Below are 14729 nucleotides of genomic sequence, written 5' to 3'. Positions count from 1 at the left end.
TCGCGATTCAACTCAAGATGCAAGTCGGTGTAGGAGGCTCTCTACGTCATTACAGACAACAACAAGCTGGCATTCGATGATGAGATTACGGCGTAACGTCGCATATCCATTCACGCATTCTCAAAGGATCTCAACATTAGCTTCGGCAGCATGCACTACATTATCTGGCAGGAGTTAGGCTACCGTGAAATTGCAGTCAGAGGATATCCCCGGCCGTTGGATTCCAATCTATCTGCATAGCTGTTTACCTGAAGCACATGATGCGTTTCAGTATTGAAGGCAACATTTGAGCGCACTGTTGCAGGCCACGAAAGCTGGTGCCAGCACTAAGATCCTGAGTCGAAAGCGTCGACTGTGCAGTGGTGTCTTCATACCCTTACGAAACAGCTATACTACCGTATTATTCTGGGCTTCTGTTGCCGGACAAATACTTCCCAGACATTCAGAGTGTTACTTATGAAGCCTGAGAATTTTAAAAAAAATACCTAATTTACTTCCTCTGAGGGGAAAATACGAAGCGAAAATAAGTAGGACTTGAGCTGTATGTGAAACACTGGTCGAGAAGAGGTAGGCTGAATCTGTTGGCTGCTTTAGTCAATTAATGTCGTTGCTGGTGACATTATTATTTCCAAAAAATAATATTTTGGAGGTAAAAAGCAAGAATCCATTTGCCAGATAGGCATGTTAGCCATCAAAAGTTTTAGGAAAATATGGGCAGTATACTAGGGTTGAAGAGAAGAATGAGAAATTAACTCGCAAGCATGTGCACATAATAGTTCATGAGTCCTTTGCAGTGAGCTGATGCCTGCCTTTGATTGGTCGAAATCGACTTGAGAATGTTTACTAATTCACAAGTCAAACAACAAAAATCAGCGTTAATTTTCAAAATTTTCACGCGGTTTTGCAGATGAGGATGGTGGTTCGAAACTAGTCCTGTGAAAATTTTGAAAATTAACGCTGATTTTTTTTGTTTGACTTGTGAATTAGTACTTATTCGGCGTATTATTGTGTCTTAATTGAGAATGCTTGTCGGAAGAAATGATGGGAGAAGTGCAATATTCGATGAAAACTCGAGGTATTGCAAGTAGAATTAATCGTCCCCTCGTCCCAAGTTCAAGAGCCAGTATTCTGCTGGAAAAGTGATGCTTACCCTGTATTTTGATTTCCAGGACCCATTGTTTACTGATTCAAGGATTTAGGTGTCTCCATCACTGGGGAACAGTTCTGCGAAACGCTGGAGAGATTACGACATACAATTAAGGCGAAACGTCAGGGAAAACTGCGGAATGGGGTGATTCTGCTTCATGATAATACTTGTCACTATATCACAAATGTCGCTACACGGAAAATACAGCATCCGTGTTGCGACATTGGAGTGAGATAGTGAGATCGCGGTAGCCCCGAAACTGCGAAGTTAAGGGAGATGACTGTATCTCGAAAGTACTGTTGAAGCACTTGCCGAACATTTGTGGCTACGTGCAGACGCCATTTTGCATCCTACAAGCTTATTAAAGACATTTCGCTGCTGTAATTCTGGAATTACATAATTTTGCAACATTGTTGTATACCGAGCAATTGTGATGGAGCACTCTTTCGTACCTGTGGAAGAGATCTCTTCGAAGAAGTACGGGCCGAGAACGAATGTGCTTGCGATGCCGCACAACGCAGTCACTTTAGCTTCATTTAAAGCCGCTGGTGCTACATCGTGAGAAATTTCATCATCCCAGTGAACGCAGTTCTTGGTGTTAACGCTCCCAGATAAGAAGAAATGTGTCTCATCTGTCCATAATATCCGCAGCGGCCACTTTCTATCTCCACTATATTAGATAAGGGAAGAATTGACAAAGTCGGCACGCTGTTGCTCGTCTTCATGTTGCAACATCTGGGACGCGCTGAAATCAATAAGGAAACATCTGCAGAACAGAGCGTAGAAGCCTGAGAACTGTGAATTTCGTTACATTGAAAACTGCGGGCAAAACTTCTTGCTGTATGGCAATGGACCTGCAGTAATCGTGTTATGTACTTCCGCAGCAACTTCAGCAGGAGCACATAGTCGTTCGGAAAGCGTAATGGCAACCCGCACATTGAGTTGATCAATGTTAAACAAATTTCGCTTACTACGCATGCCCAGAATAAAATTTGGTGCAGTTTTAAAAGAAGACAAATACAATATATGGTTGATATTGTGTTATGTGGACGCAAACAGCTTGGGTTTTTAAAACTTGTTAGGTTGTAAATTGCTTCATTACTTAGAATGTAAATATCGATTGTAAACTGCGCAAAGTTTCGTGTAAGAAGGATAACAAAACAGGAAACATTACAAGATGAATCAGCTGAATACTTATTTATCATACTTCTGAGGAATAAAAGCAATTGAGTATTTACCATACGTGCATTTGTATAAACTTTAACAAATTAAGGAATAAATCCAGTTTAAATTACTGAATTAAAGTCAAGTAACTGATATTAAATGTAGTGTTTCTGAACAAAATAAACCGAAATGAAACAGAAACACATGCGATAACCACACACAAATTTCCGTAGTATTGCAATTGTAAACAGTAAAACCAACATGACTAACAGGCTTGTGTAGGGTTGCTTCTGCTTTTCGTTGCTAGTATTTCCTTTCACGCCAACGGTACGCCATTGAGCATGCACAGTAAGCGAAATTCGTTAACATTGATCAACTCAATGTGCGGTTTGCCATTACGCGTCCGGGAAAGCGGTCTATCACGTTTACATCCAGTTTATTTATTAATTTTGTTTGTTTTTTTGCCAAATCACATACTGTGTTTGCGGAACATGAGCTTCGTCTTAGCTTATGATTTCGCCTATAAACTCGCATTGCTTCGGCAGCATTTTTTCCGTTTAGATAAAACACCTGTATTAATTCACCTCATTCTTTCCTTGTAAGTGTAATCTTCTTACCACATTCGAACACCTAGTTGAAGAAACAGTCTTTCCACTTTGCTTATCAAAGGTTTACCATAAGCACTGCTTTGCACATGGCGTTCTGTGATTGGTGCTTTTACTGTCTATGCCTGTGAATCATGAAAAGTGCCGTCAGTGCACCTCCTTTCTATGTTGTCCTTTACAATGCTTTCCTTTGCAAATATTTCATACCAACAATTTTCGTCATACGTATATCGTTCCAACGCAGTTTTTTTGGTTTCCCAATGCGCTGATCAGTTTGCGCAGGGGGTGAAAAATTGGTGTTTCTATTAGAAAATTTCGAAATTTTTTCACTATAACCGTAATCTTTAAATCAGTACGATCTCGAGCGCATACCTTCAAATAAAAATGTCTGAAATTTCATTTCGATTGGTTGAGTTGATAGATTGGTAGGGATCTATATCGTACTATATCGGGTATATATATATGGTACTATATCGGGGAAGTATTTTATGACCACCCTGTATATGCCAGCGAATGGGAAAAGCATACAATGTCATATCTGTAGTTGGGCTCTAGTGCAATTCTAACACTCGACAAGAAGCTGCACAAATGGTTCGATTAAATATTATTATCGAAAAAACTGAATATAATTTCGAAATATTTCTATAAACCCGCATTTCGATTAAATATTATTATCCAAGAAATGTAATACAATTCCGAAATAATTCTATAAATCCGCTTTTTTTGTTAATTATTAATGTAAGGAGAATGTTATTTTCACATATTGTAATTTTGTATGAAGCCAATTGAAACGGCGGTTTTCTGAAAAAGCAATAGATAATTTTCAGTGCACATTTAATTGAATTTGTTTGTTTAGTAAATATATAACGTAAAAATGTAATAGTTAATCATCATTTAGTTTATTAAAATGTAGCTCAATGAATTGCTTCAAGGTTTCCTCTCATGATTGTATAATTTTTTGTAATTAATGTAGTTGTTTGATTCTTAAATGTGGCTAGTAAATAAGATACATATAATTTGAATTAATTATTAACTCAGTGTAATATCAAAAGCCAGTTTTCTATCCGTTTGATTTTTAAATTAGGCTAGTATCTGAGATACATTTAATTTGACTTAATTATTAACTGAGTATAATATCAAAAGTCAGTTTTCTATAAACAGTTAACATGCAGATTGTTCTATTAAAATTAAACAAGGGGGGGGGAAGCTGTGCCTTGTGAGGCTGAACTCTTTTAAAACTTGGACGTGTGTGAGTAGAGCAAAGTCTTATGTTGATGACAAACGGATTTTAAAAATCTCTATTCTTTCTTTGTATCCAGAACTTTTTACTTTTACATAGAGTAATTTTCATTTATTTGTCAAAATTAAGTTGTAAAAAATTGCAGTTATGAATTCTAACTTTTTACATAGCAATATCATTGAAAAGAATCATATTAAAGGATCATAGTACATTCATTTTATTACATGGGATGACTTAATGTTGCCAGTTTAAGCTAACTGAAAGTTTTTCTGCTTTAAATGCAAACCAGAACAAAATGCTGGTAATTGTGCTTGGTACTGAATAATTTGAAATTAACATGGTTTATGATTTTAGTATTAATAAGCTCTTTCTATTTTGCTTAAATCTTAGTCTATTTTATTATGTGTAAAAAATACCGTGTCCAAAAAGTGACGTAAATTTTCCAGTCAGATTTTCTCTTGGGCTAGAGATTCTTATGTGCAAAATCTGTACTTATTTTTTTCTAATGAATTCTAAATATGTATAAAAATAAAACTGATTGTCAAAATTTTGAATACGATAAGATGTTATTGTTTTATTTATGTTTATTTAAAATATTTATTAGTAATTTTTACCTTTTTTCAGAAGAATGAAGTTCTGAATAAATATAAACTGCAGCAGTTGAACAATTTCTGTAACTTCAGTGGTAAGTTTAACTTCATGGCAGTTTAACGAATATTAATCATGCTTGAATGTATATCTCTTTAAAAAAATGAATTTCATTTCGACAATTTTAAAACACTGTTATGTTTTGAATTTTTAAATGGATTTTTTTTTTTTGTATCAATTTTTTTGTATTTCCTACTTTTATTTATTGCTAATGAAACAAAACCTTTTGGCCATAGCCTGCTCATATTAAGTAACATGTTATATAGCAAGACGATTCTAATTTATCATGTTTATGAGTCTTTCAGTATAAGCATAGTGTAGTGAAAGAGGTAGACGTGTGAGAAGTTAAAGAGTGATGATGCAAGAGAAAGTGAAATGTTGTCACCTCAGTAACTGCCAGTGCGTTTAAAAGATGATCATTAGTAAAGTATCTTAGGAAAGACTGCAAAATTGGGAAAATGTGTGTTTTGAAAGTAGTAATGATCTTTGGTTTAGCAAGGAAGGTGAAACAGAAATTATACCATGTATCAGTTGCTCATAATAAGCCATTTAACAGTAAATTGTAAATAGCTAAATTGTAATAGTAACAGTAAATAGCTCGAGGAAAAAATTGAAGCTTAAAACTGAGCTTAAGCTTTTAGATTTTTGTATGTGTACTAATCTATTGCTTCCATGTGCATTACTAATGTAAAAGAAAATCTGTGTATATATTTGCTCTAATTTATGAGAAGCATTTACCGTAATTTCCGGAAGAAACGCCGCGGCGTTTACGTGTTTAAAACTTAAATTTTCAGCGGGTGCGGCGTTTCTACCCATGCGGCATTTAGGTGCACTAAAAGTAAAATATTTCCTATGATGGTCATTGTACATAGTTTGGATGGCCTTGTCATTGTGCATAGATTGGTGCTGTTCCCACACAAAAGACCACTCAGTTGCTTTTTGCGAACGTTATTTTGTTTACGTTCTTTCCCTTGAACGGACCTACATGCCTTATTCACCCTAAACGAGATCTCAGAACAATAACATTCTTCCCCCCTTTCAAATCAACATTCTCATCAGTTTGAATAGTCTCTCTCCTCTGCCATTCGATGAATCTTCCAGGACCCATCCTCTTTCCACCCCTGCCTTTTCTGCAATTTTTTTCAAAGGCGGACACGACTCCACCTGCCTCGCAATAACGAACTCTGACGTATTTCCCCTTCAGCATGAATGGATTTTTCTTGGCATTCTGCCAAATACAGATCCCATCAGTTAGGGTACAAGTACTTGTTGGATAGTTTTTAATTAGGGAGCGGAAAATTTTTGAAAATGTCTCTAAACGGCACAGAAGCTATACATTTCTTACCTTTAATTTATTTTTGAGTTATGGTTTCATTTCATGCATTTTTCTTAACTGGTATGTCATATATCAGGACTTAGGTTGAGTTTTTGCATCTATACGGCCCACCACGATGTCACGCGCAATTTAATCTATTGCGGCGTTTCTGTGTAATTTTAATTTTTTTCCCGCCATTTTTCTCGAGTGCGGCGTTTACGCTGATGCGGCCTTTCTTCCGGAAATTACTACCTGTAATGGTCAATTAAATTAATGGTAAAAAATTACGTGGTTTGGTGCATTCTCTTTCTTGCTGTATCATGCTTGTGCATGGATTCATACTTGATGCACTATGGATACTTTAAATATCTAACTCCCTGAACTGCAGAATTAAGTGCAAAAGAGCAGCATCCTAGCAAATATGGTTCTTACTAACAAAAATAAGTACCATCATCTTCATTGAATACATTTTTGATCGATGTAAGCAGATTCTCCCAGCTTGGCTGAATGCATTTTTACTGCTGTATTGTTTCTGAAAATTGTTTGGACTGCATATTTCATTTTAGTTTACTCATATACCCTGAAAATTTTGTTTCTTCGTGCAATACTATGTATTAGCGTATGGTCTGCCATGGGAAGGCATAGCTCAATCTTGCATGAGACCCCCTGGATATCAAATCGTTCGGACTCAAATCTTGAATTCTTGTGAAATTGTATGGACTCTATCTTAAATGTTAACTCTAGCTCTGTAGGACTTATTGCTTCATCTTATAGTGAAATGACCCCTAACGCATAAGAAAGTTTAAAATAAACCTTTTTATTTAATCCTTCAGTTTAGCAGAACTATCCAGCTCATGTAGTAACAAAACAGGCCACCACTTCCTACGAGATTAACAGAACACAAAATGTTGATAATCTTAAGCAAATAAAGTATAAATTCACAAGGCAAAGTCCACTGTAAGTTTGGGCTCAAGCTTTCAAATCTTGGCAGCAGACATGGCTACCAAAGGCTAAAGCCCATTCAGGTAAATCCAGAAGTTGAACGAAAATAGTTCGGAGACGGCCAGCAGTCGCTGTCTTTTAACTTCTCTCCAAATGCTGTCTTTTAACTTCAAAAACTCTGTTCTTCTACACATTAACTAATTAGCATCTTGGTGGGATCCAACAAAAGTACAAGTGACAATAAAGATAAAAATAACAAGATAATGAGTCCGAATAAAATCCCACAGTCGCTCTCATCAGAATTTAAAAAATCGAATACAAATGTCTTAGTGACCTTTAAAGAGGTAGACAATTTTACAGTTCCAAAATTAAAATTCAGCTATAACTTTTACGAAGCTTTTAAAATTCGACTTGAAAATAACTTGATTTTTAATTAAAGAGGGTTGTAGTCCATTTCGATGACAACCAAAATAAATTTTTTGCAGGCACTTTTTTCAGATCGAAGATAAATATAAATTTGAATTTTTCTTTTCGTTATTACTATTATTATTTATGTATGTTTTGATAAGTATTCGTTGAGAGAAAGTTAAGATTTAATTCTTTTTTCTGTAAATTATTTTTAAAACAGCCGCCCAGACGGTATAGTGGTTAGGGGAGCCTGACTGCAATACCAAAGGGCCTGGGTTCAAATCCCGGAGAAAGCATTGGATGTAAAATTGTCTGTCCCTTCATAGGAGGTAACGGTGGCCGCCTATTAGGTGCCTCCATAATAAAATGGCTGCCACTTCTGGCCTTAATAGTGGCCAATGCCGTTATAAGCAAGAACCCGCCATTTGTTAAAAAGAAAAAAAATTAAACATTCCCGCCTGTCCGCTGCTTTCAGATCATGCATTCGGCCCGCATGCAGTTTTAGTCTGAGAATTCTGAACTAGAAAAGAGTGAATTTGAAGTAATGCAAGTATTAGAGAAAAGAGGGGAAATCTTTAAAGGCTTCTTCATAAGAAAACATGTCTCCAAATAAGTATCTCTGGACGTCTGCAGCGCCTGCATTACTTAATTTCGGCTCGTCAGATACATATCTGCAGCACCTCGGCCATGAGTTTTGCTTATTATTCGTGACTGGATACATTGTTGCGGAATATGCGTCGACTATGCTTTCAATTAAACCACGAAGGCAAACGGAAAGGAGAGAGAAAATATCTTAGCTCCTTATTTGCTAACACTAGCTAAATCTGGTATAATTTTTTCTGTTTAAGAGAAATTATGTTCTTAAAAGAAACAAGAAAAGTTTAATTTATCGTCTTTTTGCATTTGATTATATTTCCGATTTTTTATAGTTAAAAGATTTTTCAGCTTTTAGACTAGGTCTAGTTAGCTCAATCCCTTGGTGCATGTGAATCGGCAGACTGTGAATTCAAACCCAGCTAAATCATTTTCTGATTTTTCCACTGAAAATAAATATTTTGTTGTTTTTGTAATTCTGTAGTTAACAGAATTCTGTTAATCTAAAAATCATTAAAGTTTTTGCAGGTAACGTATAATAATTTTACATTATTTTATTACATGAAATTTTATATCAATGAATTATTTACACCATTAATAATTTCATGTTAATTATCTACATATAAATGTTAGATTTTACGTATTTATAAAGTGATATTATTTTTTCTCTTTCATGTATTTAAAATGATGCTTTATTATAAATCTAATTATCAGTAATATATGTTATATTTTATGCTATTTAAGAGTGATCAATTTATTTTCTTCTTTTATATAAATGAATGATAAAATGTAATATGCTTGCTGTGAGACCGATGGAGGTCTATTGGAAACAAATCACGTTATCTTCTTTGACGGCTCTGATTATCTTAGCTCGATATAGCTCACAGCAACTTAGATACAAAATCTGCTTACGAAATACTATCAGGCGATATGTCTGCGAGGCAGATTTTACTGTGTTGGTGAGGAACTTTGTCTCTTTGTGTAGATGATCCTTTACAAAACCACATGAATTCTGAAGAAATAGCTGAAGACATTAGGTTAGGTTATTTGAACACAGCAATGCACTCTTAGCTATCTGCCTGAGGAGAGGAATGCCTTCTTTAAAGACTTTTTGAGGGAAGCTATATCGTATTTGCGTTACATTTGGGAAAACAACGAAAATTAAACCTTGCAGCCAGCCCTCTCGCCTTGATTCTCGAACCCGGGAAGAATTATCTGTATTCTGCAGTTCTTTAACAGCTTGTCCACTGGTGGAGAAGAAATAGCTGAAAGAAATGGGGTTGGGAGAATTAGATCGAGGAATTAATTAAACTGTAGTAGTAAATTAAAACTGTGATTAATGAAGACGTAGCAGAAGTGTGCAGGTCTTTTCCTAATGGATTTCTCAGAAATATCGTAATTCAAGATTAGGAATGGATTAGTTGTTGACTTTCCTAATATTAATAAGTCCCCCCCCCAGTTTGGCGATGAATTAGTCTATATATAGTATATATGTATAGAGACATTAGGTATTTTTGAAGCAGAAAGCATGAAAAATGAGCAATGGCCTCCTCGAGAGTCGAACCTGGACCTCTCGAATGCGCACCGAGTGTGTTACCATTACACCACGAATGCATGCTGGAAGGAGAGAAAAAATATCTTACATGTGAACCGTCAACCTTTTGTAATTTACCGAAATGTATGGTTTCCAGCTGTTTGCAAGCAAAATCCCTAACAAGACAAACATATGTAAGTATCAGATGCATTATGGTCTCACAAATCAGTAGCTTATTGATAATAGATAAAACGTAGTTCTGTATATTAAGGGGGTGAGTGTAACTTTAGAAGCCGGAACATCGAACTGATATGTGATATGGGATTTCCATGCATGAACCCCCCTTTTTGGAGGATAACACCAGTGGGTTTAATTTGCTTGGTTTGCGGGATAATTGTATTGTACATAAAAATATTCATACCCAACCTTTTCTTTCCTAGAATTGTAGGTGAAAATTCTAGATTTTCTACTTCTGATTTATCTACGTTGATTTTTATTTTCTGTTTCTGAAACCAGGACTTCAGTGCATGAATATGTTCTTATTTTGATCTTACAACTGAACTGAGAAATGCGTTTTGAGAGATGATTGATGTGCTGCCTGCATATATGGCGAATGTGTATTAATATTGTGCGGCCCTTCATTCGCATAAGAAGGAAATAGAACTGGGTCTAGTTAAGACTCTTCTACTATACCTTAAAAAATTTGCCGACGTGTATAGTAGTTATTTTTAAATCGAACAATAAAATATTTATCTGGAAGGTAAGAATTTGCAAGGTTTATGATGTAGTCCGAAAAACTGAGGACACTATTAGTTTGTAGATAAGGCCCTTCAGCCATACACATTGGTTGTTGAGATAACAAGAAAGATTGCTGCTGTGATTTTGCTGTTCTGTGAACCTTCGACGATATATTCTATCACTAGGTAAAGTTGTGCCTCGTTGAGTGTTTTATTCTGAATCCTTACTATTGCGGGATGAAAGTATTATTTTCGTCAATGAAAATGTTAATCCTACGGGGTATGATTGACTTTCTTTTCTTTCATTCGAAGGCGGGGCAGCCGATCCACTGGGGCAGTTAGCATATCGTCAGACATACGCTGACATTAATTCCCGCGGACAGAATTAACTTTGTTACAAAGTTCCTGGATTGCAGGCTTTGTGTTTGGTGAAGTAAACTGATATGTGCCAATTCTTTCATAAGTCCACATAACATTTTTTGGTGCTTTTTGTACGCAAGACGAGTGCTGGGGGTTCAAAACAAGCTGGGCGAGTCGTTGGTAAAGGGATGGAAATAGGGTGCTGTGCGGGTGAGAAGAACAATTTCAGTTTCACATGTACTTAGTTATAAATAGATAGTTATAACTTAAGTATTGTTAATTGGCTTCCACAACGTGAACAATAAATGAGTTCTGTAGATAAATAAAATACGGGTAAAGGTATGACTGAGTTACACTCAGCTAAATAGTACATTAAGTATGACTATGAACAATTAACAGAGTTACTAATACAAAAAGATAAAATACTACACTAAATAAAACAATGTACGCAATTCAAGGTTGGGCAACAGGAAATAAGAATTAATAGAAAAGTCCGGAAAAAGCTAACTTAAAATAAAGTACATTAAATGCAAGTACAGAACATATAGGGGCCAAAGAGTGGTGTGAACCAAAGAGCAAATGAACGAATTCATCTCGTTCATTTGCTCTTTGGCAGCTAAGGAGGATAGTTCAGTAAAACCATCGAAACTAGTCCTATGAAAATTTGCAAATATAACGCTGATTTTGTTGTTTAACTTCTAAATTAATATAATATTACTTTTATGAATATCTATATCCAATAACAGTTTTTGAAAGTTATTATTAACCAATCAAAATAAAGGTATACCTAAAGCAAAGTATCCTCGAAGAAGCTCCTCATGTTGGTGCTGCTGTCCTCAGCATGGAATGAAACATCCTGGGAAGTAGTCCCTTGACCTCTTTTAAATGTGATATCCAAGTGAGTAAGTCATCAGTTATATCCCCAAGGTATCTCAAGTTTCTAACTATTTTAATACTTTTGACATGGATGCTGATGCATGGGGTTCTTCGATGGCGCTTAGCTGGACAAATAAGCATAAATTGAAATTTTGAATTGGCAGTAATTAACTTATGGTCGTTGACCCATTTGGCCATCTTGTCCATTGCTTCGTGCGCCCTAGTCTCATATGCGTTGCGGGTATGCCCTTTGGTAACCAGCGAAAAGTCATCGGCATAAGCCAATATTTCCGTGTGGGGATTTGTGTTAAAGGGATTCAGCGCTGTGTCAGCTACAAGATTCCAAAGTAGAAGACCCAGACAGGATCCTTGAGGACACTCTCTGCTGATTGAACATGAATGCACATCTGCGTTTGTTGTGGCTTGTAACTAAGGTAACTATACTAACTATCACTAAGGTAACTATATTATATTAGGTCAAAGACGATCTTTGGGCACCATGTCTTGTAATCTCATGGGTACCACAACGAACCGAAGGCGCCCTGTATGCCCACAGCGATAATGAAACTGTGCTGATTATTTCTTAGGTAATTTACTATCATTTTTTGTAAGTGTGGCAGCGCGATGGATCACATCGATCTGACAAGAATGAAGCCGTATTGCTTTTCTCTTATACTTTGTCCAGACAGGCTATAGTGTTTCGGTCTTTGAAGGAAAACTCTCTCTGATGCTTTTCTCAATGCGGCAGGAGGCAAATGGGCCATCGGTACATTAGGTCTTTGTTCACTTTAAGGAAGAGAACCACTTCAGAAAGTCTCGTGCCAGCTGGGAAATGCCTGTTGCGCCAGCATGCAGTTAATTAGGCGTACAATAATACCGGATGCGGGCTGTTAATGGCTTGCGGAATGCCGTTGTCTGCTCCATCAGGACCTGCGGCATTATTGGGGTTTAATGATTTAACTATGTCGCCCACTTCTTTGGCGGTTAGCAGAGGTTCTATGTCTGTTTTATTCGTTTTGTAATATTTCTCAACATTGGCTCTGATATTTTTTTGTGTGGGATTATCTATGTTTATGTTATCAGGCCCGAAGATATTGTCCAGAATGTGCGCTACTACATCTGTGCTAGTTGCTGCTCAATGGCTTATTGTCGCCCTAAACCTAGAAGGTGTAAGCATCTTATTATGTGCGATACGGACAGAAATTTTGCTAAGTGCAGATATAAGACTGATCGAGTGCTTTGGTGCCGGGTTGGGACTCCTTCCAGGATCAAAAAAATAATGGCCAGCTTCCAGTTGGTTGGGAGGTGCTGAATTTGGAGAATGTAAATGATAATTTCGGTAAACTTTGACGGCTCTGATTATCTTAGCTCGATATAGCTCACAGCTACTTAGATACAAAATCTGCTTTCGAAATACTATCAGGCGACATGTCTGCGAGGCAGATTTTACTGTGTTGGTGAGGAACTTTGTCTCTTTGTGTAGATGATCCTTTACAAAACCACATGAATTCTGAAGAAATAGCTGAAGACATTAGGTTAGGTTATTTGAACACAGCAATGCACTCTTAGCTATCTGCCTGAGGAGAGGAATGCCTTCTTTAAAGACTTTTTGAGGGAAGCTATATCGTATTTGCGTTACATTTGGGAAAACAACGAAAATTAAACCTTGCAGCCAGCCCTCTCGCCTTGATTCTCGAACCCGGGAAGAATTATCTGTATTCTGCAGTTCTTTAACAGCTTGTCCACTGGTGGAGAAGAAATAGCTGAAAGAAATGGGGTTGGGAGAATTAGATCGAGGAATTAATTAAACTGTAGTAGTAAATTAAAACTGTGATTAATGAAGATGTAGCAGAAGTGTGCAGGTCTTTTCCTAAAGGATTTCTCAGAAATATCGTAATTCAAGATTAGGAATGGATTAGTTGTTGACTTTCCTAATATTAATAAGTCCCCCCCCAGTTTGGCGATGAATTAGTCTATATATAGTATATATGTATAGAGACATTAGGTATTTTTGAAGCAGAAAGCATGAAAAATGAGCAATGGCCTCCTCGAGAGTCGAACCTGGACCTCTCGAATGCGCACCGAGTGTGTTACCATTACACCACGATGTATGCCCACAGCGATAATGAAACTGTGCTGATTATTTCTTAGGTTATTTACTATCATTTTTTGTAAGTGTGGCAGCGCGATGGATCACATCGATCTGACAAGAATGAAGCCGTATTGCTTTTCTCTTATACTTTGTCCAGACAGGCTATAGTGTTTCGGTCTTTGAAGGAAAACTCTCTCTGATGCTTTTCTCAATGCGGCAGGAGGCAAATGGGCCATCGGTACATTAGGTCTTTGTTCACTTTAAGGAAGATTACCACTTCAGAAAGTCTCGTGCCAGCTGGGAAATGCCTGTTGCGCCAGCATGCAGTTAATTAGGCGTACAATAATACCGGATGCGGGCTGTTAATGGCTTGCGGAATGCCGTTGTCTGCTCCATCAGGACCTGCGGCATTATTGGGGTTTAATGATTTAACTATGTCGCCCACTTCTTTGGCGGTTAGCAGAGGTTCTATGTCTGTTTTATTCGTTTTGTAATATTTCTCAACATTGGCTCTGATATTTTTTTGTGTGGGATTATCTATGTTTATGTTATCAGGCCCGAAGATATTGTCCAGAATGTGCGCTACTACATCTGTGCTAGTTGCTGCTCAATGGCTTATTGTCGCCCTAAACCTAGAAGGTGTAAGCATCTTATTATGTGCGATACGGACAGAAATTTTGCTAAGTGCAGATATAAGACTGATCGAGTGCTTTGGTGCCGGGTTGGGACTCCTTCCAGGATCAAAAAAATAATGGCCAGCTTCCAGTTGGTTGGGAGGTGCTGAATTTGGAGAATGTAAATGATAATTTCGGTAAACTTGACGAGCATTATTGCATCCATTTCTTTAATCACTTACTTATTGATCTTCTCAAGTCCGTGGTTCTTCCTGGTTTTCCTTTTCTCAGCTTATCTCAGTTTTTTTTTTTTTTCGGTGGGGGGGGGGGGTAACTCCTTTCTCAGAATTCCTGATTGCATGAGTGGAGAAAAGAATTTTGTGTTCGTCTGTGTAAAGTATCGTGCCGTAATTCAATCGACTAATTGGTTTGTATGGGGAGAGGACACATTGT

General features: G+C 36.9%; 1 protein-coding gene across 4 annotated transcripts in view; it reads left to right on the top strand.

The window, feature by feature from the left end:
- LOC118193639 (uncharacterized) overlaps positions 1–14729 on the top strand; it is a 146838-nt gene that overhangs the window by 69977 nt on the left and 62132 nt on the right. For 3 of the 4 annotated variants that reach the window (XR_015038767.1, XM_085808557.1, XM_085808559.1), the window contains exon 5: positions 4781–4841. Coding sequence is in view for 3 of the 4 variants with exons in the window: in XM_085808557.1 (XP_085664683.1) it covers positions 4781–4841 (61 nt within the window). In the remaining variant the exon portion in view is untranslated. The remainder of the gene's footprint in view (positions 1–4780; positions 4842–14729) is intronic. The other variant, XM_085808558.1, reaches the window with a different exon arrangement.

This window comes from Stegodyphus dumicola, chromosome X1 (genome assembly GCF_044657685.1).
Source record: "Stegodyphus dumicola isolate Sdum_Otavi_A_Nest chromosome X1, ASM4465768v1".
NCBI classification, from domain to species: domain Eukaryota; kingdom Metazoa; phylum Arthropoda; class Arachnida; order Araneae; family Eresidae; genus Stegodyphus; species Stegodyphus dumicola.
Note: the sequence above shows the minus strand (reverse complement) of the source record. Positions and strands in the feature narration are given on the sequence as shown.